The 25,299-nt window shown below is 49.0% G+C and overlaps 1 protein-coding gene across 3 annotated transcripts; it reads left to right on the top strand.

Annotated features, from left to right (window-relative positions):
* The first annotated feature begins 5,238 nt into the window (after positions 1-5,238).
* Positions 5,239-22,740, top strand: NOP53 (NOP53 ribosome biogenesis factor). Of its 3 annotated transcripts, none has more exons than XM_061596663.1 (13): positions 5,239-5,597; positions 7,143-7,207; positions 7,726-7,810; positions 8,690-8,898; positions 12,080-12,150; positions 12,238-12,333; positions 13,543-13,647; positions 15,728-15,925; positions 17,797-17,972; positions 18,132-18,198; positions 20,373-20,449; positions 21,750-21,806; positions 22,580-22,740. In XM_061596663.1, exons 1-13 carry the CDS (start codon positions 5,272-5,274, stop codon positions 22,587-22,589), a joined length of 1,542 nt encoding a protein of 513 aa, XP_061452647.1. In that variant the 5' UTR covers positions 5,239-5,271; the 3' UTR covers positions 22,590-22,740. The 3 variants fall into 3 exon arrangements, with proteins under 3 accessions (XP_061452647.1, XP_061452649.1, XP_061452648.1); XM_061596664.1 differs by having other exon boundaries at positions 5,240-5,597; positions 22,463-22,740; XM_061596665.1 differs by lacking the exon at positions 22,580-22,740 and having other exon boundaries at positions 21,750-21,810.
* Positions 22,741-25,299: the final 2,559 nt, after the last annotated feature.

Raw genomic sequence — 25,299 nt, 5'->3', positions numbered from 1 at the left:
CCGGATATTTTGGACTATAAATCCCATCAGCCCCAGCCAACACTGGGAAAGTTAGTCTTGTCTATTGACTTCAGTGGGTCTACTCTGAGTAGAGCTAGCATTGCCTACCAGTACCATACCATACATTTAAAGCACATAGAAATCACAGTATTTCCTCAGGGTGCCAGCACTCATAGCTCTGGGAGGGGTAAACTACAGTTCCCAGGATTCTTTGGAGGGAGCCATGAGCTAGCACTGGCTATAACCCTAATCCAGTGGGTATTGTCCTGTCTGCCTTGGAAGAACTGTCTTTGGCAGCACAGCAATCATTCCACCTTAATAGAGGATTTCCCTTCTTCTTCTGTGTTTTTTTTTTTTAATCCTATGATTTTTCTGCTTTTCTGACTGTCACTTCCAAATTCATGCTTTTCATCTGGAATGGAAACAAGGCAGAGTGAGTCACTCCCCCGCCTTGCTCCGCACTCTCCCCACATGGAGAAAAGGGGCGTGAACAAGTTCAGAGCAAAGACCCAGAACATTTCTGGGGTCGCTGGAAAACAGATAGGCAGATGGTGGGAGGGGAATGGGGAAAATGTGTGTGAGTCAGTCAGGGAAACTCATGGAGCCAAGTACATTTGGGTGTTTGACTGCAGAGCCTGTAGCTGGGCGAGGGGTGACACTGAAGAGACGGCCTCCGCTACATCTAGCAGAAATAACAAGGCAGGGTTGGGAAAACTTTTTCCACCAGGGGGGCCGCCTCGCCTTCTGGACAACTTTCTGGGGGCCGCACACCAGGCTTGGGAAGTGCAAGGAGCAAACATGGGCAGAGCAACAAATGTGAACACTGCCTTCTTGTGACAGGACTAGTTTCCTTATGCTCACATCCCCCTCTCTCACCACCATCCAGGCGATCAACAAGCATTACCAGAGATCAAGGACTCATTCCAGTCAGGCAAAAATTCTCAAGGAGCATGCAAAGCGTGGCTGGCGAGGGGTATGGCTCGGGAATGGGTGTGGCCCAGGAAGAGTCCTCAGGGCCAGATGAGAGAGGCACGGAGGGCCACGTTAGGCCCCTGGGCCTGAGATTTCCTACCACAGTAGTAAGGCTTGCATCAGGATTTCTCTTTAAGCTTTTTACACCCCAGTCCTAAGCAGTAATGATACAGCATTAATATAGACCTGGGACTGTGCAAGGTGCTCTACCACAGGGGTAGGTAGACTTCAGGCTTGCAGTATCTATTGTGTTTTTCTTTTAGTAAAACTCCGGGATTCGAACCCTGGTCTCCCAGTTCGTAGTCCAACAAACTAACCACTATGCCACACTGGCTCTCTCAAGGCTATATACACACCATACATTTCAAGCAAATCCTCCCCCTACCCCCCAAGAATCCCAGGAACGGTAGTTTATCCCTCACAGAGCTACAAATTCATGTAGCTAATAAACTACAGTTCCCAGGATTCTTTGGTGGTGGTGGAGTGAATGTGCTCTGAATGTGCTTTAAATAAAGGTATTGGCTGTGGAGGAGGGGTGCAGGAGCAAGCACACAGGCCTGTTGTGCTAATCCCAAAGCAGCAAACCACGACATCTCCCAAGAAACCTCCTAGGAAGTTTTGCCAGACTGGCCAGGATTTAAGACTACAGATGTTCATATATTACATGCATGTGTTGGATTGTCCCTTGTAATTATTTTTACCTGCAGCTTTCCTGTATTTTCCCTCCTGTGTAAAAAAAAAAAAGTGCCACGTGTGACGGTGGTGTGGGCTTTATTGGGTTGTGGGCACAGTGTGTGTTGCAGGCAACAACAGCATGCCTGTTTTTTCCTGATGCCATGGGGATTACTTCTGACTTACGCAACAGTGGGGAACTTGTATCTTCCAACTGGTAGATGATGCAGCATGAATACCAAGGGGAAACATCCGCCAATCCTCAACCTTCTGTGAAAACAGTTAGTGGCTGATCCCAGGGTTGGAAAAACACACTCACAAACGCCCAGCCTTTGCCAGCCACACCCGGCCCCTGGCCCCTCCAGGGGTCTGATGTACTGGAGTTAGCCTGCTCCCTAGCGGCTGTATGTAGAATTGACAATGTACATATATGCACCCTGTGGTTTGGGTTCCCAAACTTTTTCCCCTTGGCCACTTCAAAATTGCCGAGGGTCTTGATGGACCACTTAATTTCCCTCCCTGTTGTAGCAATTATAATGCACTGTGCTAGATGCTGTATGATTTTAATTGCATTTTTATTACTTCTTTAATTTCTTATATTGTATCTTATTATATTCCGTAGAATTCAATCTGTAATACAATAAAATGCAATATAAGAAATGAAAGAAGCAATACAAATAAATCTTGCTGCCACCATTAAAAGAAAATATGCAATCAAGATTAAAGTTCTTAATTGTAGCCAGTGCTAGTGCCAGAGGGCAGCCAAATTGGGCCTTGGCTGAGGGCACCATGGCTCAGAGGGGGCCCTCCTTAGGGTGGGTGGGTAGCACTTCTATTCCATGATCTGCGGCAGCTTTGGCTCCCAACCTTGCCTTGGATCGCAGAGAAGGAGATCCCAGGCACACACCACCTACAACCATGCAGGCCTGCAACTCCCGCCTGCACACCCCACCTACCTCTCCCATTGTGGTGAATGCTGGCCGTGCTGCGCACATGTCTGCCATTAACCAAGATGGCAGCCAAGGCTTCCTAAGGGTCTGATGCCCCTGCCATCATCTTGGTTGATGGCAGGCATGCACATGCAGCGCAGCCAGCATTTACCACAACAGGAGAGATAGGTGCAGGCAGGTACCTGGGCCCTGGCCAGGCTGGTGCCCCAGAGCCCAGTCGTGCCTGGTGCTGGCTCTGATTCTAGCCTCTCATTCACTCGCAGACCACCTCAATGAAGCTCACGGATCACTGGTGGTTCACGGACCACAGTTTGGGAACCCCTGGTTTATCATATACATCAGGAGTGAGGAACCTGGGGCCATTCAGATACTGTTGGACTCTAACACTCATCAGCCCCAGCCAGTATGGCCAATAGTCAGGGTGATGGGAGTCATAGTCCAGCAACATCTGGAGAGCAAACATCTTCCCTGACAGACATGCACCCTTTCCAACATTTCTCAGGTGAAACTAGGGGCATTCTCTTGTGTAAATACCCCAGTATCTTCCACTAAGGATCATATTCTGAGGATGTTACCCACTCTATCCCTTCCCAGTACACATTAAAAGTGATTCTCTGCACAAAAAGTTTTATTCATGAAGTCTGCAATAAACTGGGGGGGATTAGTAAACTGGCTGTAACAGTTTCCCAACATTTTGAAGTGTTTAATCTCACAATAGATCTCTTATTATAGAATATCTGCAACTCAAACACCCTCAGATGCCTATGGAAAGCCTGCAAGCAGGACCTGTGTGCAACAACACTCTCCCATTTGTTATTCCCAGCAACTGGAATTGAATGTGCAGTGTTAGTAAACTGCCTCTGTGTGTGTTAATAAACTGACCATGCCTTATAGATTACAGCAAAGCCTTTGATTGTGTAGATCATGAAAATTATGGAATGCATTAAAAGAAAAGGGGGTGCCACAGCATCTGATTGTCCTGATGCACAACCTATACTCTGGACAAGAGGCTACTGTAAGGACAGGGACATGGAGAAACCGACTGGTTGACAATGAGGACATTGAATTTGGCAAGGATTATCAATACCTTGGCACAATCACTAACCAACATGGAGACAATAGTCAAGAAATCAGAAGAAGGCTAGGACTGGGGAGGACAGCTATGAAAGAACTAGAAAAGGTCCTCAAATGCAAAGATGTATTACTGAACACTAAGGTCAGGATCATTCAGACCATGGTATTCCCAATATCTGTGTATGGATGGATGTGAAAGTTGGACAGTGAAAAAAGTGGATAAGAAATCAACTCATTTGAAATGTGGTGTTGGAGGAGAGCTTTGCAGATATCACGGTCTGCGAAAAAGACAAATAATTGGGTGTTAGAACAAATTAAACCAGAACTATCATTAGAAGCTAAAATGATGAAACTGAGGTTATAATACTTTGGATACATAATGAGAAGACATGAGTCACTAGAAAAGACAATAATGCTGGGGAAAACAGAAGGGAGTAGAAAAAGAGGAAGGCCAAACAAGAGATGGATTGATTCTATAAAGGAAGTCACAGACCTGAACTTACAAGATCTGAACAGGGTGGTTTATAACATATGCTTTTGGAGGTCACTGATTCATAGGGTCGCCATAAGTCGTAATTGACCTGAAGGCACATAACAACAAAACAGTTTCCCAACACTCAATAGATTGAATTGTCTTATTACGGAATATCTGGAGCTCAAACATACTTTGTAGCAATTACTATTTGAATGGGCAGTGATGGCAGAAGTGTGTTGATTTTTACATTTATACAGGCTAGCTAAGATGCATCTCTCTATTTAACTTAATCTAGAGGCCAGGAGGATGGAGCACAAACTCAGAGAACTCAAGGGCACGTGAATACAGGTTTACAGCATTTTTTAAAAGCATCCCCAGATTTCTCCAAGAGGCAGAACATCCAATTTCACACAAAATTAGTTGAACTTGTGACTAAGCCTCCGATCATATGCACTGAGATGTGCATGGAACTAGCCTGCATATCCCACGGAATGTAAATTCGTTGCTTGCGTCTAATTTGCTCCATTGATTTCAGTGGGATATGAAGTGTGAAATCCAGTTAAGTCACTTATAAATATAACAGCATTGATCAGGGGGTTGGACCCAATAGCCTTATAGGCCTCTTCCAACTCTACGATACTGTGAATATACAAGAAGATTAAAAAGCTGACTAAAAAAAAGAATCCTTTAAAATTAAAGACCGGAGTAAGGCTAAATTGCAACTCCACTCCATTTTGTATGGCAAGGTTTAGTGGTCTTTCACCATAAAGATCCCAAGTAGTGATACAGCGATGCCGCCTCTGCCTCCATACAGGGGAGAGGTGGGGTGTCTGTGGAACGTCAGACGTTGCTGAACTACAATTCCGATCATCCCTGACCATTGGCCATGCCGGCTCGGGCTGATGGGAGTTGTAGTCCAACATCTGAAGGGCTCCAGACGTTCCCCCCTCCCTTTATAACAGAGGATGGCGGCATAAGGCTGCTTTAAATTTAATATCGGAAACTGCGGCTGTGTGTCACTTTCTAGTGTTCCCGCCGCGCCCCTCCCCCCGCATTTCTAACGCTACGTGAAACGTGGAGCGTTCACCGGCCGGAAGTTACGACTAGTACCTCGATGCTTTGCCGAAAATGGCGCCCGTCACCGGAAGTTGTCTCACCCTCGTGCGCTCTACTTCCTGTTCGCGTAGAAAGAACTGGAGCACCCCTCCTTCTCTCAGACTTTCATGGTCCAAGATGGCGTCACCTGCTTCTTCCCAGGCGGCGTCGGCGGAGAGTTTTTTGGGCTTCGGCCCCAACTCGCGTGACCCGGGCCGGCTCCCTTCGCGGCGGGCCGGTGGTCTGGGTGCTAGGAACCGCAAGAAGGGCTGGAAGCGCTGGCGGGGGCCGGAGGCCAAGCTGGGCCGGGAGCTCGGAGACTGGCTGGAGGAGAAGGCAGCCGAACTGCGGAACTTGGGGTGAGCCGGGGAGGGAGTGTGGGGAGCGCGGGGGTGGGGAGGAAGAGGAGGCTCATGTTCCTCTGCGCAGGTTAGAGGCGGAACGTGAGAAGCGATGTCGAGGAAACACGGAACCTCCAGTTTAAGAGTAGTCTACCTCTGAATGCCAGCTATGCAGGGAGGGCTGGTGCCTTCATCGTGCCCTGCCTGTGGGGCTCCCAGGCGCAGTGTGGTGTAGCGGTTAGAGTATTGGACTAGGGTTTGGTTTCAAATCCCTACTCAGCCATGAACCTCTCACTGGGTGACCTTTGGCCCGTCACTGCCTCTCAGCCTAATGTATCTCACAGCTTTGTTGGGATGAAATGAAATGGGGGGGGGATAATGTATGCCACCTTGAGCTCCTTGGAGAAAAAGGTAGGTAGTAAATGCAATAAAGAAACGAGTAAATCTTGTTGGTTGCTGCAAGAAGCAGAATGCTGGATGAAATGGACCTTCCAGTCTGGTCCAGCTGGGCTCCTGTTAAGAACAAAAGGAGAGTTCTGGTGGATCAGGCCAAAGGCCTCTCTTGTCCAGCATCCCGTTCTCACAGTGGTCAACCAGACACCTATTTGGGAAGCCCACAAGTAGGATCTGAGAGCAATTGCATTCTCCCCATTTGTGATTCCCAGCTGCTGGTAATCAGAGGCATACTGCGTCCAGCAGTGAAGGTAGAACATAGCCACTGTGGCTAGTAGCCATTGGTGGCCTTATTAATGTGCTTAATCCCTTTTTAAAGCCATCCAGGTTGGTGCCCATCACTACCTCTTGTGGTACTGAATTCCATAGATTAAGTACGGGTTGTAGTCAACTAAATCTTATTCATAGTAGACCCAGTGGAGTTAATGAAACTAAGTGAGTCACGTCTGTTAACTTGAATGGGTCCACTCTGAGTAGGACTAACACTAAATACCACCCTGTGTGCTGTGTGAAGTCGGCCTTCGCTTTGTTTGCCCTGACTCTTCCTATCCTTCAGGCTTCATTGGATTGACCCCATTCAGTTCTAGTATTTTGGGAGCTAGAGGGGAAAATCTCTCAATCTGCTTTCTTCATACGTAATACTATACGCTTTTATGCTGTCCCCTCACCATTTTTCTAAGCTAAAAAGAATTAAACTGTATAACTTTCTTTGTAGGGAAATGGATAGAATGAAGATGAGAAAAAAAGAAAGGGATGCTGAGGGAGTAATAGTTTTGGGAAGAGTCAGTTGCTGAAGTCCAGGGAGATCATTACTTGGAGTACATGATGCATTCTCAGTTATGGGGCACTGATGTGATGCAGAGATTATGACTTGGGATAGAGTCCCCTGCAGGATGCCAAACTTGGAGAGGAGCGGCGTTGTTTGAGCAGAAAGTCAAACCAGGAAAGTGGATCTTGGGTGCATTTTAGAAGGGGCCGAGGTTCGGATTGTTAGTGTTGTTATGATGATGCAGGAACAAAATGACAGTCCCCAGAATTTGGGAACTGGAAAATGTTCCTCCTGTTGTTGAGAAATAATGGTCTTTTTATTTTTTCCCCCCTACATTCCAGAGGGCCAGTGTCAGAGAAGCCAAATGAAAGCCTATTCTTTGTAGACGTCAGCAGTAAAGAAAAAGGTGAGGCTGCAACAGAACAGGAAGGGTCCCTTTGGGTTGGAGTTAAATATCAGAGGAATGGGAGCTGGATCTGAAGGGAAAGAATCGATCAATTCCCCTTGTGTGCCGTATGAGCCATCCCTTGAGTGCCAGGATAGCTCTGTGGCATCTCATCCTGGAACAGTACTTGTTAATCCATCCCATTAAATGCCTTTAGGGGATTCTTTGTCCCTTCCCGTGGCTGCCAACTTGGAAGGTAGAGTGAAGGAGCGCAGAGTGCTTGCTGTGGCCATAGTTTCTTGGCAGCCCTGTTTGAGAATGGCTTCAGTGCCACTATCCAACATGGCTCTTCAGTAAATCTAATTGCCAGCAACAGGGTAGTGAAGTGGAGAAGAGTGTTAGAAACCAGACCTTGCTCCGGTGAGAGAAGCTGGGTTTAGTGGGCTGGAGTGGGCAGTTGGGTGCTGAGTTGGGACTCATGACTTCTACTCTCAACTTAGTTTTATCCTGTTTGTGGGTTGTATTTTTTTTCCTCCCAGGCCAAAACCGGAAGTGTGGCAAAGAAAAACCGTTGAAGATTGACATGATCCTACAGCCTGATTCCAAAGTGCCTCCACCCAAAGAGTAAGTTTCCTGTGTCTTCCTCTGGATTGTGCAGAACAAGCTCTGAGAACCCCATTGCCTATCTGGTGCTCTTAATAGCCCGCATCTTGGCCTTGAGCCTTATAGGGAAGACAATAGGGGGCAACAGCAGGGAGGGTGGAGTAGCCAAGATAAGTTATACCTCAAAGAGCACCAGCAGTAACTTGTATAACAACCACCGGGCTGTCCCTCCCATAGTCTCCTTAAGCACCTTGGTCACACTGAACTGCTTCGAAGCCTTTTTTCTAAGACTAGGCCTACATGTAACTTCTGTATGCTGTAAACCTTCTGTTGACTTTCATATTCTCATTGAAGAGTGAATGCTACCTCCTCCTCCATGACCTGTTCAGAATTAGTAATTTGTCAGTATTTCCCTCTCCCCATCAAGGCTTAGTTCAGCCAGTCTTTCTTCATGTGACTGACTTCCTAGGCCCTTTTGGAAGAGCTCCTTACAGCTCTCTATGGATTCCTTTCCAGCTGGCCAGTCCAGTTCTTGAATTACTTCCTTGCTCTTCTCTACATAGCCCACCTCCCCCAAACCCTGGGCCCTCTGGAAGTGGGCTTCAGAGGAGGAGGCCATTTTATCACTTCCCTGGGATTAAGGGTGCAGCTACAGCAGCAGGCACTGAAGTAAATGAGCAGCTAGAGGGCCTTTGAAGTTGGGATCTCTGTCCAGGAAGTGGGGAGAACAGCTGGCGCAGGTGCTGTTCATAAGAGCACAGGAATCTGCTGGTCAGACCATTGGTCCATCTAGCTCAGAATTGTCCACACTGACTGGCAGAGGCCCTCCAAGACTCTTTGCCTGAAACCTTGGAGACCTTAAGGCCTGCCTGACCCAGACCTTGCCTTTATCCTCCTCAGCATCCTCGCCCACCAGGTCCCCAACGGCAGGAAACTGAAACGGAAACAGCGGCTCTGGGAGAAGCTGGCAGACAAAGGCGTTGTGCCCCGGAAAGAGCGCCTCCTTCAGGAGAGGTTGCGGAAAGCACCAGCGGTGAAAGGCAGCTCCACGGAAGCAGACAGTGGCACCAATCCCTCCAGGGGGTTCTATGATATTTGGTCAGACTCAAGTAAGTCAAGACAGGAATGAGATGAAGACCTAGAAGTTTAGAAATTCTGGCTCTAGCTGTAGGAAGAGAGAGATTTTGTGAGTGACAGTTAGGGAGAGGGGACTTGGGAGTTTCACTGCCCCCCTTTGTAAACGGGAGAGTGGTGGAGTCATTTGGGAGGGCTTGGTGAGTGAGTGTTGGCTCATACTTTGTGTTTTGAGGCAGTAGTCAGCAAGCCGATTCACAGGGAATACTGAGCCTGAATGGGATTCTATGTGGCCCAACATCCCACATAAAGGGTCCCTTAACTCTACTCACCAGCCCCTTTGTAGCATTTGTAGCTGCCCATATCTAGGGATGCTGCATTGGTGTGTCTGCCCTGTATGTGGGTGTACTCGTACCCAAACTCTTTAAATAAGATGTTTGGCTGCGTGGATGCACGCTGCTTGCATCCACAGCATCTTGTATAAATTGGCCCTAAGGCAGTGTGCAGACAGGAAGAGCCAAGCTATGGCACACATTCAAATTCAGTTGTTGCTGGTGGGATTGGCATAGCTGGATGGGCCTGAAAGCACCCCGGAGTAGTTGCTTGTCCTGCAGTTGGTGAAGATCCTGCAAGGAGCAGCTGGCGCACTTTGTGGCAGTTTCTCCATTGTCCTGCCTTCCGTGGTCTGACTTACCCTCTCATCTGGGTCTCCTTGCTCTGTCAGTCATGCTTCCTTCTGCACACCTTGTGGGCGCCAGCTGTTTCCTGATGCCATCTGGTCCTCTCATTTGCATAGGTCAGAACTCCACAAATCCAGCCACCTGATCTGCACTGTGTGGGCCTAACTTCATTTTTCAAGACACTATTTTTTGTGTTTCGCTTTAAAAAAAACTATCTGGCTGTCCTTTTAAGAGCTCGGGACCTGGTTGCTGGCAGAATAAGGTTATGTTTTGGGGGCTGAGTGTGTATGGTTTGCGTGGACCGAAGGGAAGCTTAAAGGCAGCAGTTTGAAATGTCATCTCGTATATGGTGTGATGTAGGCTTGATGCCACTGTGTCATCTAGTCTCTCTCTATCTGCACAGATTGATCTAGTGTGAGATGTGTGCCTGGCACCGAGAGGGCTGTGCCTTCCACTGGGGGCTGAAGGCTTTTTTGGTCTCAATTCAGATACATACATGGGCCCTTCCACTTTTTTTTCCCAACATGGGGATGAATCTCTTTATCTCTAGTATGTGTGTCTAATCAGTTTCATGTATCAGCTTCTTGGTCGTATTTTTTCTCTTTGCCTTTCTTATGTTACAAGAGATCCCAACTTTTAATCTTTGGATTGGGAAGGGAGGGAAGTAAACATGGCCTTTTGATTCTTTCTAGGACGAGGTCATGGGCTGGTAAAAGCTTTCAGGTATTATCCTCGCTTTCTCCAGGAGAGGTCAGCACTCATCCGACAACTTCCTGAAAGGATTGGCTAGGAATCCAGGGAAGTGTTTTAGTGGTGGAATGTCTGCTGTGACTCTTTTTCTCTCTCTTCCCTCTTAAAAAACAAAACAAAAACAAAACCTGCCTGTTTCAGCCTTTTGGGTAGCTCACCTCTGAGCAGCTGTGAGGGCTTCCAGTGGCAAAAGGACAGAAGCTGGGAGCTCATTTATTTTGTGTTTCTCTTGCCAGCCGTAGCTAGGAAGCAGAACCTAGTGAGAAGAGGTGTTGATGAGGGTGGATAAGCTGGGACTCTGTTCTCTGACTTGGAGAATGGAGAGGGCAACCTGAAGGCAGAGGACAACCTCGGCTGGGTTGGCTCCCGCAGCAGGCATGCCCAGTTGGCCCGGCTGGCCACATGGGATTTGCTCCCACAGGGAATCCCTCCCACGCATTCTTCACGTTGGTTTCTGCGGGAGTTGCCTGGCCCTTCTGGCTTAAGAGAATGAGGAGGTGGGTAGTGAGCGGCATTTCTTTCCATCCCAGCCGACACTTATTCAGCAGGTGCCGTCCTCTTGTTCCTTCTCTTACCTCCCCTCTTCTCCCCCACCCTCTGATGCTTGTTCTGTTTTCCCTTTCCTGCCTCCCCCCCCCTTTTTGCTCCCCCACCCCTCAGTCTGCTGGCATTAAAGGTTTGGGGCTAATCTTAGTGCTTTAGAACACAAAATGACCTCCCTCGAGGCCACCATCCGGTTCCCGTGGGTAGCTGAAATGTGATTGCCTGCCTCCCACACTCTCCGGCTGGGGTGGCTGCTGCCAAAGCAGAACAGGTCGTTGGCGCTGGCTTACCTCTGCTGATGGGAGGGATGTGGGATGCTGCAGCCCCAGGAAGTGTCAGATCCTTCCCATCCGCTTGTCCTTGTACGGATGTTTGTGTATTCCTGCTTGTTCTGAGCCTCATACTAATCCCAACGTTTAGCATAGGTCGCATGGGAGCGTAGGTCGCATGGGAGCGTAGGTCGCATGGGAACGTAGGTCGCATGGGAACGTAGGTCGCATGGGAGCGTAGGTCGCATGGGAACGTAGGTCGCATGGGAACGTAGGTCGCATGGGAACGTAGGTCGCATGGGAACGTAGGTCGCATGGGAACGTAGGTCGCATGGGAACGTAGGTCGCATGGGAACGTAGGTCGCATGGGAACGTAGGTCGCATGGGAACGTAGGTCGCATGGGAACGTAGGTCGCATGGGAACGTAGGTCGCATGGGAACGTAGGTCGCATGGGAACGTAGGTCGCATGGGAACGTAGGTCGCATGGGAACGTAGGTCGCATGGGAACGTAGGTCGCTTAGTTGCCACTTAAACTCTTGTGGTTGGAGTACTTGGGAGATGGCTCTCCCCCCTCCTCTTTCAACGCATGTCTATAGGTGAATTGAGGGTTCAGATCCTATGTTGGTTATGAGAATTAGAAAAGGAAGTAATGGTGCTTCTCTGATTAATATTGGGTGGGAGGGGGCAGTGGTGAAGCAAGGATACTGGTTCTCATCTCCATTGTCTCACTAATTGGCTGTCTCATCCCACCTGCCCCCCTCCCAAATCCCATATCTGCTCATTGACATTTGTACTTACAGCCTGCCCTGCCCCTCTGGACAGGTAACAATATGTTAATAATTCTGTTTTTTTCTCTGACTCTGGCCACCAAAAGCCAGCCTGAAGAAAAGCATCTTTCACCCCATTCAGAAAACACGCAAGCTGAGGCTTTGGTGAATCTCCAGCCTTGTGACGCTGTTTTCTTGTCTTCCAGACCCACTGGATGAAGCCCTGGCCGGGAAGGATACCTGGTTCCTGGAGCAGACCAAAAAACAGCCTGTGAAGGTACCACATGGCCCATTTCTGAGCAGGAGGTGTGGGCGTCTGATGCTAAAACCTGGTTCGGCCTCACTTTCATTTATTCTTCCTTAGCGCCCAGAGAGGCTGAAGAAGGCTCCATCCCAGCTACCAGCTGTGGAGGTCATCTCCCCAGGAGGGTCTTACAATCCCAGTTTCCAAGCTCACCAGGTATCTGCAAGGTTTTCTACCTGCTTGGATATGGTTGCCTGGTTTCAAGGATTGGAGGGGGGTCAGCCAGTGGTTAATCTGGGGAGAATGTATAGGCATTGGAGGCATGAAGGGAGCGCATCACATTATTTAAAGCAGGGGTGGAGCACATAAGAGCCTGCTGGATCAGGCCAGTGGCCCCTTTGGTCCAACGTCCTCTTCTTGCAGTGGCCAACCAGATACCCATGGGAAACCTGCAAGCAGGCCCTGACTGCAAGAGCATTCTCCTCTCCTGCAGTTTCCAGCAATTGGTATTCAGAAATATACTGTCTCTGACCGTGGGGGGAGACCGTAGCCATCACGGCTAGTAGCCACTGGTAGCCTTATCCTCCATGAATCTGTCCAATCTTCGTTTAAAGCAGTCCAAGTTGGCCATCACTGCTGCTTATGGGAGCAAATTCCATAGTTCAGCTATGCGCTGTGTGAAGAAGCACTTCCTTTTTTCTGTCCTGAATCCTCCCAACATTCAGCATCGTTGGGTGTCCACGAGTTCTAGTGTTGTGAGGGGGGGGGATTATGTACTTTCTGCATACCATGCATAATTTTATTATATGCATAATTTTTAGAGGAAGGCAATGGTAACCCCCCTCTGAATACCACTTACCATGAAAACCCTGTTCATGGGGTTGCCATAAGTCGAGATCGACTTGAAGGCAGGCCATTTTTTTCCATCATGTTGCCACTTACGTTTTCTCTAAACCAAAAAAGCCCCAAAGAACCTCTTTCAACTCAAGAGCCACATTTCGTCATAGGCAGCCTCCCAGGGAGAGGAGCAGAGGTAAATGTAGGCAGACCAACAGATGTGACCTTTACCTTTGTACAGTAGGCGACATTCAGTTACAGATTTCTGTGCACATACACGCATTCTTCCAGTCAGGCCAGTAAGAGATATAAGGGAAAGGCACTCAAAAGTGGGCACAGAGCAGGGCTGGTGAGAGGCGGGGCCTAAGAAGAGCCCTTAGAGCCAGGTAGAGAGGTCTGAAGGGCCACATTTTGGGCCTTGGGGCTGAGATTTCCCACCCTTGACTCCTCAGGGGACTGCTTCACCCACTCAGGGGCATATGCAGGGATAGGTGAGGTGGACCCTCATGAATTTGGTTTAGAGGGGAGAACTCTGAGAGATCACTGAACCGGTTTTCCACATTCTCCCCCCCCCCCAAAAAAATGCAGGCACTCCTCCTCCAAGCCCATGAAATGGAGCTGAAGAGGCAGAAGGCAGTGGAGAGACTGGAACGTCAGCTGAATTTTCCCACAGCAGCTGAAGCCCCCACCCAGGTGAGCATTTGCCCCAACAGAAGGGAAGCCAACTGCTGCGGCAAAGAAACTGATCTGCACCTGCAGGGATTCTGCAGGTAGAAAGCAAACAGTGGCAGTTTGTGCCGTAGAGGGCTGTGTAGAAGTGCAGATATGCGTATGGGCTGGGGAACCTTCTCCTGCTCCCTGGGAGGATCATATCAATTGAAGACTTGTGAGGATACCCCAGGGCAGCTTTTCCCAACCTGGTGTCCTCCACGTGTCAGACATTGACTCCAATCAGCCCCAGACAGCATGGCCAATGCCAAGAGAAGATGGGAATTCTAGCCAGTCTCTATCTCTTCCGAAGAGGGGTGCTATCTGAGAGCATGATTTAAGCCATCCCTTCCATGCTTGCCAAAGGTGATACTCGGTAAAGTGACAGAGCCATCAAGTGACAATGGCTCATTTAGGCCAGTGGTTTTCAAGCTTTCTGTCTCCAGGGAACCCTTTGCACATCAGCATGTCTCCTAAGTTGCATCTGTGTGTAACAGTAAATTCTCAGGGTGGTGCAGGGAGGAGTTTCAGGGCAAGCCGTTCACATGCACGCAATGCTGGCCAGACCTGTTGGCTAGGCCTCAGCTGCCCTATGTGAAGGGAGAGCTTGCAGAGGGTGATGAGTAAGGGCAAGGAAGCTGTTTTTTTATGGAAGCTTACCCCCCATTATTGATCTCATGGAGAAACCCTTGTATTTATTGTATTTTTCTGCTGTTCACCGCCCAGAGAGCTGTTGCTAGTCGGGCGGGATATAAGCCTAATAAATAAATAAATAAATAAACATCAAAGGAACACGGTGTGACAATCGCAGGTTAGGTGAACGCATTGACAGTTTTGGTGCCGCACTGCAAGATCACAACTTGTTACCTTCTGGTGGTGTGACTCAGGAGGGGGATGAGCTGTGATGTCGCAGCTTGGCAGCAAGAGGTCACTTGGTGGCTGTCAGCACCCCCTCACTATTCTTTGAATCCCCTTTTGGTGAGAACCAGGAATGGGTTTTGCAGCAGCCTTGCCTGCAGTTAGTGCCCCTCTCCTGCTTGAAGTGAGCTGTTTTTCCAGCTTGGCCTGGGCAGAGGGTATATTTAGCCTCCTAATAGGTCTTAGCCCTTCTACACTATATCAGTTTAAAGGGATGTGCTGGCCTTTGAGAAGCCATTAATAATCCTGCCCAGAGGTGCCAGAACCTGGCACTTAGCAGCAGCTTCCCACATGCAGGAAAAGCTCCCCTCATGCTTAGGGAAGGAGCTGGCAACCTGCCCAGGACTTTGAAAGACCTACAAGGGTCAAAAGATGCTGATGTTGTACCTTGAGAGGGCTGACGTGCCCTGGACCCTTTCTGTGTGTCAAAGGTAAACCTGAAAAAAATGCCACTCGTGGCTTTCAATATTGAAGCAACGCTCACGGCCTTTTTGAGTTGGAGACTCCCACCATCCACATGCATGTGTTGGTTTGTCCTCTGAGGAATGCACTCTGAGTGCATTTGGCACCAGGTCACGGCACTGCTCACTCTTTGACTTGATCATTGCTAATAGAGTTTGGGCAATGCTTGCTGGCAAAACAAGGCAAGGTTCAAGGTTCTTGTGTTGATACACAAAGCCCTGAACAACTTGGGCCCCGGACCACCTGAGTCCCTATATCCCAGCTCGATCACTGAGGTCAGCCAGAGGGACACTGTTAGTTGTCCCCCTTGTTACAGAGGCCTGACCAGCCTCAACTAGAAGTCTGACTCTTCCAGGAGAGATTTAGCAGGCACCGCTACTTTTGACTTTCACACATCTTCTATAAATCAATCAAATAAGACCACATGAGTTGCACCAAACCCGGTCCAGCTCTGGCATCCCCTTTCAAATATCTTGGTGTGAGGACAGAAAGCATCACGCAGAGTGAATCGGGGAGGTGCTTCTGCCTTCTCAGCTGCTTGCCCCTCCTTCAGAGGGTCGGCACATCCTTTGAGAACGATGGGCCTAATGTTACCAGCTTCTGAAAGGGGACACAGCCTAGGCAGGTGGAGGGGGGTGTTTCTGAGTGCTCCTTCTTTGGATGCAACTTTTCTCCACGTTTGCAGGAGACAGTGTTCAAGGAGCAGTGCGAAGGACTCCTGGAGGAGGAGTCAGACGAGGAAGGGAGGCAGGAAAGCCCGTTGGAGCCGCAGGAGGAAGAGCCGCAGGCAGACTCCACTCCTCCACCTCGTTTTCCCCAAGCAGCGGCAGGAGAAAAGAAAACAGAGCGGCAGCGGAAGAAGGAGAAAGAGGCCAAGCGGCTGGTGAGTTTGCCCAGTGTGCGGAGAGGATGGAGGGATCCCTTGCCTAGAGCAAAACTCATTCACACACTGCCAGCTCTGTACTTGCACCTGAGCCCTCGAAGCCTGCCCCTTATTTCTCCCGGCAGCCTCCATCTCCATGTGATTCAGCCCCTAGGCACGTTGTCTTTCTAGGACAGGGATCCTGTGGCTCTCCAGGTGATGTCTGGACTCTCAGCACCCCAGCCAGCATGGCTAGTCCTCAGGAGTGAGGCAGTCGCAACAGCATCTGTGGGCCCCATCCCTGTGCTAGAACTTCTGTAGTTCTGAGGTGGAAAACCTATCATTTCCACATGTGAAATACCTTGGTGAAGGTTTGAGTACCCCACTCCGAAATATGCACCTGAGGCTTTTTGTGACATTCTGCCTTCTTGGTCATACCTGGTTTCTTGGCTTCTGGGCCATGGTTTGATTTGAACCCGGACTCTGGCCTGGGACTCCTTTTTAGTATTATGGTTAGTCCTGGAGCATTCCTTTGAAAGAAAATAAAGGGGAAGGCCACTTTTTTCTTACAATTATTCACAAGAACAAAGGCTTTAAATTATCCAAAGTGCTTAACATTGGAGAAAATAATACTTTTTTGTACAAGAGGCCGGTATAATTAGTCCCACATTAGAGATGGGGAAGGCTAAGACTCTGATGATAGTGGTTTGTTAAAGGCCACCTACTGAATCCGTTGCAGAAGTGAGATTTGAACTGGCACTTGTTGGATCACAGTTCAGGCTTTCTTAAGCATAATGCTACAATAGTCCTTCCCACTGAGTTACTACAGCCTCCCCCACATGTGAGTAGTGGGCGTGGGCTGTTGCCTTATCTCCTTTGTCTAGAAATTGAGCTGGCTATAAGCACAGCCACAAAACAGGCACGTGATTGTGTGGGATGTGGCTGGTTTTCCAACCTCCCCTAATGAACAGGGCTATATATCTGTGTGCCGTGATTCCACAGCAGCACAGAAAGCTACATAATACAGAACGAATATAGGATTCAGCTTCCTCAGTATCTCACTGTCCTTTAAAAAGACAAATCAAGTTACTAGCCCTAGTGATTGCGATGATAAATGCTTGAAAGTGTCTAGACCAGTCTTACTGTGGAGTGGCTTAGGAAGGTTTCCATCGTCTATGGCAGGGAGGGCTTCACATAGTTTCTTGTCCCTCCTTCAACTGGGAAAACCAGAATCAGTTACTCAAAATAAGGATATATTCAGATGAGCCAAAACGTCTGTAACACATACAGATAGTATGGTTGAGCTTTTCCTTGGTGCAAAGTTTGGATGATGCTGGTATGGAATTGCAACTCTTCATGTGCCTGTTTTGTGGCTGTGCTTATAGCCAGCTCAATTTCTAGACAAAGGAGATAAGGCAACAGACTGTGAGTGTACATGATGCCTTTTGGGGGTCTTTCTCTGTGTGTGTGTGTGTGTGTGTGTTTACACACCCATGGCCATAGCTCTTCCAGCATAAGCCCCCAACACAGCACTGCTCTCTGAGCTGCCCTTGAGAGCAGCGACAATTGGGGCTGCCTCCTGGGCCGCCTGCCAAAGGGAGCCTGATTATCCTGTGCACTGATGCTGCTGCGGCTCATGAACACGCGGCCATCTGGCCGAGCCAAGCGCCTGCCATCTGCTCCCTCCGTGAGCTACACAGATGCAGGGAGCGCGCCAGCTCCTGTAGACCACCTGTCTGCCGAGAGGGATCCAGTCATCTTGTAACTGGCAAGTGATTAAGGGTTTGCCTGAAACTGCAGGGGACACTGATTGTGAAAAGGTAGCAAAGGGGAGGGAAGTCATTCTCTGCAAGGCTGTTGCCTCATCTCTCTCTCTTTTTCCCCGCACATAGAAAACCCGGGAGTTGGGCAAGAAGGCAGCCCGGCTCCGGCGGCAGGAGCTGTTCCAGCTGCGCTCTCTCCGGCTGCAGGTGAAGCAGCGGGAGGCGGAGTTGTTGTGCCGGAAACGAGCACGGGAGGCCAAGCGGGAGGCAGAAGCCAACAAGCCCAGGCGGCTGGGCAAGCTCAAGTAAGAGCCCGTTGAGGGTGATGTGGGGCTGGGCGAAGAGGAGGAGGAGCTTGGCTAGGATGCACCTACGGCCCACTGTGAGGAAGGGAGAGCAGAAGCAGGTCCAATCTGTGTCTTGTGCTTCTCAGCAGGCCCCTTTTTCTCCTCCTTGCATGGCAGGTACGAAGATCCTGACCTGGATGTGCAGTTGAGCGCTGAACTGGCTGAGTCTCTAAGGACGCTGAAGGTGAGCAGGTGCTCATCTCCTATTCCCAAGACTGTCGAGAGCCTGTCGCTTCCCCGCCCCCCCATCGGTCTTCATAGTCCTCTTGATCCCGTTGCGGTCCTCTTCCTCTCTGCCCCCCTTCACCTCCACCACTTCTATATCGTGCCACCTTCTTGGGTCGGCACAACCTTCACTGTCTGCCTCTGAGCCTTTTCAGAACGCTGCCTTCCATTAGGCTGTCCGCTGTTTCCTGGGATGACTGGCTGCCCAGCCTCGATGCTGTTTGAAGGGGCTGAGCAGAACTTGAGAGGGGTCGAGAGCTCCCTTGGGGGTGGGCTGGTCAGTCAGTTTCCAAGTATGTCCGTGTCACCAACAGCTTCAGTGGGGTTTGGGGTGGCTGTGCTCCCCCCCCATTCCCAATATTCCTCCCTCCTTTGGTGTCCAATGATGAGACCCATCCTTGCGCTCGGAGAATTTGCAGCAGTGTTTGCTGGGAATGTGAAGGTCACCAGGGGCTCCCTGGCCCTGCCGAGCAGGTAAGGACTGGGGAGCTGAGGCATCTAACCAGGGATCTCCCTCAACTTCACCTCTTGACACTCGTGTCCCCCATCCCCGGCCATGCTGCATTCCTCTTCCTGTGTTGATCTTGAGCTTTATGTTTCTGCAGCAGCTGACTACTTTGGGGGGAGGGGGGACAGCATGGACATCGCTGACCTTGCTCATTCTTCAGCACCAGAATTAACATGATAGTCAAATGCTGAAAGACCATCTATCATGGCATTCAGTGAGATGACACAGATTTCAGAAGTTGAGCATCGTGCAATTTTTATTCATTGTTGATTTCCAGTGTCTGTTAGTCAGAGGTCTACCATGTCCAAGCAGGGAGACTACATTTCTGGCTACTGTAGCTAATGACAGAGAGAGACCCGTTCTGGCTGTGCATTGACTCCCATCCCTTTTTAAAAGCTGACTATCTGAAGTAGCCACCTTCATCCCTTGCCCAGTAACAGGGAATTCCAGAGGTCTGTGCGTGAGAACTTCCTTTCATTTTCATCTTGTGTTTGCTGCCTATTAATTAATTTGCATGGGAAGTGCATGTAAAGAGCCTCTGTTCCTGGCTCTCACCTCATCGTGTCTGCTTACCCCCCTTTAAAGGTATCCTTTCAACAGTCCCATGATTGGCAAGTTGGTTTGGGATTGCGATTTGTCCAGTGTCAACCAGTGAGCTACGCAGCTTTGAAAACAGGCCTTTCCCATTGCTAGACATCCCATTCTGTTCCCAGCTTCCTTACACACCTTCCCATCCCCAATCCCACAAACTGCTGAAGCTCATGCAGATTCCTTCCATCCCAGAGAGCAGGCAGGCACCTAATGAGTGTACGTGAGGAGCTGATGTTGTGTGAAGAGTTGCGCTCCCAACACCTGCAGTGTCTGTGTTGGAGGTGTGGGTGTTGCTAAGAGGGGCTTTGCACTTGGGTGCCTTTTTTTCACCTCCTTGTTTTCTTTGATGCAAGGAACACTGGTGAGAATCAACTTTGCAATGCAACAGGGGAACTCTGTAGCTGACTCTGCTGTGGGAAATGGTGGTTATGAATTGTGGCAGAGCAGGGTGGGGAACCTGTGGCCCTCCAGATGCTGTTGGGCTGCCAGCATGGCCAGGGTGAAGGGAGTTTGAGTCGAGCAACATCTGCCAAGCCACAAATTCTCCCCAGCACCACCACCATCCAAACCCTGGGTAGACACCCATGGACAAATGTGAATATTCATTGATTTGGGTTTTAAAGATTTCTGTTTAATTTTTTTTTGGGGGGGGGGAGGAGATCTTGTGTTCAATGCAAGTAAACTTTAACACCGTTTCCACATTGCTGGTGTGTTTTGAGGAGAAAACAGATACAGCTACTTCTTTTCACCTTCTCCCCTTCCCCAAACATTGCGTCTCAAGAGGCAGTGAACCCAACCAATAGCCGAGTGTCCTAAATTTCCCCCAAGGGTGGCCTGATCGGTTGTGATGGCTACTTTTGGCATCATGAAGGTCAGCAAGTTGCCTGGGGCGCATGTCTGCGTGGCAGAAAAATGGATGCTTGCTCAGGAAGGCTCTCCTGCACAACAGATTAGACTCAAGATGCCACAGGTCTCTTTGTGCTTGATGCAAACCCCAGGTTTTTCACATGAATTTTATTTGTTTCTTTCCCCAGCCTGAAGGCAGCATCCTGAGGGACCGGTTCAAGAGCCTACAAAAACGCAACCTCATAGAGCCAAGAGAACGTGCAAAGTGAGTAGAGATGGCAGCATTGATGGGGAACACTAGAGCAGCGTTTCCCAAACTCTGATAGCTGAGGCAGTCTTTTTTTCCTTCTAAATTACGATCAGAAGCGTCTTCCTTCACTCTTAAGCTGTGTACACGCCATCCATTTAGAGCGCATGACTTTCTCCAAAGAACCCCGGGAACTGTAGTTTACCCCTCACAGAGCTACCGTTCCCAGAACGCTTAACAAACTACAATTCCTAGCATTCTTCAGGGAAAGACAAATGCTTTAAATAGATGATGGGTGTGCAGCCTTAAACAAGGAGCCTACTGTTTATGCTTCTCAATGAGTCACTGACTGGAAGGAGCAGCTACTCATGCAGAGAGATGGGGGTCAACCTCTTCTGGTTGGTTCTTTGGGCTCCTAGGAGTCTTTACTGGAAATAATTAAGCAGAGGCGATACAGACATTTGTTCAGATCTGGCTCTTAAGTAGGGGCTTGAGCTAGATGCCCTTCAAACTCTGATTCTATGAGCCTTTTCTTATTTTCTCCTGGCAGTTTTCTCATGCCACAGTGGTGTGCCCAGATTCAGGTGTTACTGCACTGAAGTGCAAGGGGTGGGGGGAACAGCTGCCTACACCTGTTCCTCGGTATGGCCTATTTAAACTATAGGCTATCCTGGGATATTAGCACTCGCTTAAACCTCTGATGACATTGCACATTCCAGAGATGAATCAAATTTCAGTGAGTTGAAAGAATTGGCCACTCCCAGCAAGGTCAGGGGCTCTCTGGTTGCCTCTTTCATCCCTAGAACATAAACCAGGTGTTGGGAACCTTTGAACCTTCCGATATTGCTGAACTATAACTCCCAACATCCCTGCCCATTAGCCACACTTGCTGGAGCTAATGGGAGTTGTAGTTCAGCAGCATCTGGAGGAGGAATTTCATGTGTGTCCATCTCTTGATGATTTTTGCACGTAAGATGGCTTTTGCAAATCAGAAAGCCTTTGCTATAATTTCACAGCAGCTCAGTTATTTAATGGTGTTGGTTTGCACATTTAAGCAGTGAGTCACAAAGTGCAATGGTTGCAACTTTCCTGAGAACTCTGGGATTGTAATCTCTAAACCTTAGTACAGTTTGGAGAAAGACCTGAGTGAGGTAGTATATCAGCTTTGAAGCGGAGATGTCTCCAAGCCGTTGAGGGCTGCCCCCCAAGTCTCTGTGCTTGGGTTGGGTTTTTTAGTAGTTTCTCTCATTGAGTGGGGGATATGCATCAGCTGTATGAGTCCCTAAATTAAGTCTGCATCTTCTGTCTACCCTGCCAGGTTCAAAAGGAAATACCGCCTGAAATATGTTGAAAAACGTGCCTTCCGGGAGATCACGTAAGTGCTGATAGTGCTTCACTGTCTAGTGAAAAGCTAGCTGGTTGTTCTCATCTGCCTCTCTCATTCTACACCACCATCTTCTATTTATGACCTATTTATACAAAAATGTATACCCTGCCATTCTAATACATCGTTACTCAGGATGACAACAGTTAAAATTGCAGTATCAGCAATACACAGCAGAGACGGGCATAGCAGGTAAAAACAGTCTTCAGATAAGACATCTACCTGCCAAGGCAAAAACCTGCTAGAATAACAACAATAAGAATAATTTAAAAGTCTTCCCTAACCGGGACAAGATGACTGAATCGGGAGCCACCCACTTCAGGAGCAGCAGCCGCAGCCTTATGAACATGTAGAGGGGGAGTGTCAGGATTCCTCATAGCTCTTGGTCCTCTTGGACTGATCTTCCCCTTGCCATTGTGTTCTTCCTGCTTTTCCCTAACTAAACAATATTTCTCTCTTGCCCAGTTCAGATGAAGCCAGTTTATCATTGCATCTGAGCTAGCCCTCCCCCCTCTCCAGCACATACCAGTGCCTGTTGTTTTCAGAGAGCTCTGGCTAAATACAGCCGCTCATGCTTTTCACTCCCTCACTCAAATTCTCTACTGTTCTCTCTTCTCTCCCTCCCCGCCCCCTTTCTCTTTCTGCAGGTTATAGAGCATGGATTGCACCAGATAATCCAGGAGCGCACCTTGTCCCCCACTTTTTATTAAAACTCCATAAGCCACACCCAGTCTGTACCTTATTTCCCCCTCTTTGTTTTCCAGTTGGTCTTGAGTATGCAGACAAAGGATGTAACCCTTCTTCATTGTGGGAAGAAGCCCAATCAGTCATCTTCAGCCCACTGCTGGCCCACAAGTGGACAGTCCTTCCTAGGCCCATTTACTTTCTACTCTTTGAAAGAAAAAGAAACTGTATGCCATGAAAAGTTGCTCTGCGTCTTTCATTGGGTGGGAGATACACACCAGCTATATATATAAGCAGCCATTTGTTAACTTTGCATAGCTTGATTCTGTTTCTGCCCAGTTATGAGAGAGTACATAGTTGGACACTTGCACGCTACTACTGGATCAGACCGGTGGCTCGGCTGGTCCAGCGTCGTTTAATCCTCTTCTACAGCCGTCCAGGTGCGTGGCCATCACTGCCTCTTGGAGTGAATTCCATAGTTGAACTATGTGCTGCGTGAAGTGTCTCTGCGAGACCACTATTCTTGAACCTTAGGCCCCCAGATGTTGGACTACAATTCCTATCATCCTTTGCCATTGGCTAAGCAAGCTGCGGTTGATGGAAATTGTAGTGCAACAACTGGGGACCCAAGACTGAACAGTGCACTAGAGCAGCCTTTCCCAACCTTTGGGGCCCCGGATGTTTCTGGACTACATTTCTCATAATCCTTGGCCATGTTGGCTGGGGCTGATGGGAGTTGTAGTCCAGCAACATCTGGGGACCCAAAAGTTGGGGAAGGCTGCTCTAGAGGAACATACAGCTGTGTTTCTGCCAGAATCAAAGTTCTGGAGGACAGATAATTGTGCTGCTGTGCATATAGGGCTGTGTGACGGACTGGTCCAATCACACCATGTTGAAACCCACAGGTTCCCAGCAACTGGCATCCAGAGGCATATTGGTTCCAGCCATGGAGGCAGAGCATAGCCATCATGATTAGTAGCCAGTGGTAGCCCCTACCTCCATGATCTGTTTAGTAAAATGATTAGCAGTGGAAAGAGCACGTCCGTGATGGTGCAGAGCACTTCACTAGCTTAACAGCAGCCTTACACAGTTGGGGATTGCAGTGCAGGGTTTCTAGGTCATGCAGTGTGATATCGGGTGGAAATTTCTTCTGAGAGATTCAGCATTAGCTGGAAGGAAGGAAGGAGGATTTCAGTGTTCTGTTCCCCAGCAGCAAGCTGTTCTCTTCCCCCCCCCCCTTTCTAGTGTGATGTACAACAGCGAAAGCGCTAAAGGAGGCAGGTGTTAGAGGAGACAAAAGGAGAGAGGGGCAAGGCAGACACCAGGATCCTGTTTTTTTGTTGTCCCACCACTGATGCTGTCCCACCCCCAACCCCCATCTCGAGAATGTGCTCCTTTTTCAGGGCTCAGTGGCACATTCACGGCTGCCATACATAATTCACACCAGATAATGCAGTTCTGCTGTCATATGTCATAGCCAGCCTCCCTCCCCGTTCTCAGCTACCATCTGGGTGTAAAAATAGCAACAGAGCCTGCCTAAAAATAGCACCAAACCCCATCCAGCTCTCCTGCCCCAGGATTGGGAAAGTGACAGTACATGGGGGGGTACTCTTGCATCCTTCTCCACCCATCCCTTCCCCGGAGGTTAGACTAGGTCAACGATGGGGACTTTGGCCTTCCAGATGGTGTTAGACTCCAACCAGCCAGAGTGACCAATGGCTGGGGATGATGGGGTTGCAGTCAAATGATAGCAAGATGGCTGTAAGTTCCATGTCCTTGAAGCAGGTCAGGTTTGGGAAACCTCTGGCTGTCCAGATGTTGCTGAACTGCTGCTCCCGTGAGCACTAGCAAGCATAGCCAATGGTCAGGGATGATAGATGTAGTTCAATAACATCTGGAGGGCTAAAAGGTTCTCACGTGAACTAGACGGAGACCAAACTACATGCACTGCTGTGTCTGCTCCTGAGCCTAGTTGTCACTGAGGTGGGACACCTGTGTCTGGGCTCTACCGCTTTAGTTGGTGCTCCCATAATGGAATCTTTTGTCATACCGAGAGGGAGGGAGTGGAAGACCCCTGCATATAGAAAATGAGCATGTCATGGAGAAAGCTGGGCTAGAAATCTTCCTGACATGCTAGTTTTCTGTGTGCAGGGTTTTTAAATGTGTGCATATTGAGGATCTCCACCTTCACTCTGAAGCAGTTCCACCCAGATATTTTTTACGACTTCTAAAAACTAGGCTGTGGTAGCAGATGGCTCTCATTTGTAGTAGATGAGAAATTTGAAGGATGCATCGTGATTAGGGTTGCCAGGTTCATGGCCTGAGACATATCCTGTATCTTTAGGAGAAGAGAAAGTCAGCCAAGTGCAGGTGTTCTTGCAACTCTGTAATGGGAAAAACCACAAGGTGGAATTCTCCCTTCCCTCTGCACAACTTTTAAAGATACAGAAGACCTCCTGGTTGCCAGGCCCGGACTCCAAGGATGTTGGTGCTAGGTACTTAAAAGGGGGGGGGGGCGGTCAAAACTGCGAAGACTTCACACGAAGGAGAACTTTGACTGCTGTGTATGCCCCTGTGCTCACCCCCTCCCATATGTGCACTTGGACTCTGGAACACAGAGGGGCAGCCCTTCAACAGAAGTCCTCCTATACTTGGTCACAGTTGTGGAGAAGGAGGAGTCATCTCTGCAGGCATCATTGTTTTCCGCAGGGCTTGAAGATCCTGCCTCTTCCTTTCTTTTCTGCAAACATTAAGTCAGGGATGGGGAATCTGTGGCCTTCCAGACATCGTTGGACTTAAA

The sequence above is a fragment of the Rhineura floridana genome, chromosome 15 (genome assembly GCF_030035675.1).
Source record: "Rhineura floridana isolate rRhiFlo1 chromosome 15, rRhiFlo1.hap2, whole genome shotgun sequence".
NCBI classification, from domain to species: Eukaryota; Metazoa; Chordata; class Lepidosauria; order Squamata; family Rhineuridae; genus Rhineura; species Rhineura floridana.
This window is presented reverse-complemented; position numbering and strand designations above follow the sequence as displayed.

Bases quoted from the DNA above. Each gene is read 5' to 3' on its own strand.
- NOP53 (XM_061596663.1), top strand. From the start codon at position 5,272: ATGGCGCCCGTCACCGGAAGTTGTCTCACCCTCGTGCGCTCTACTTCC. The intron at 15,926-17,796 runs GTGAGTTTGCCC...CCCCGCACATAG, and splicing joins AGAAAGAGGCCAAGCGGCTG to AAAACCCGGGAGTTGGGCAA. The intron at 18,199-20,372 runs GTGAGCAGGTGC...TTCTTTCCCCAG, and splicing joins AGTCTCTAAGGACGCTGAAG to CCTGAAGGCAGCATCCTGAG.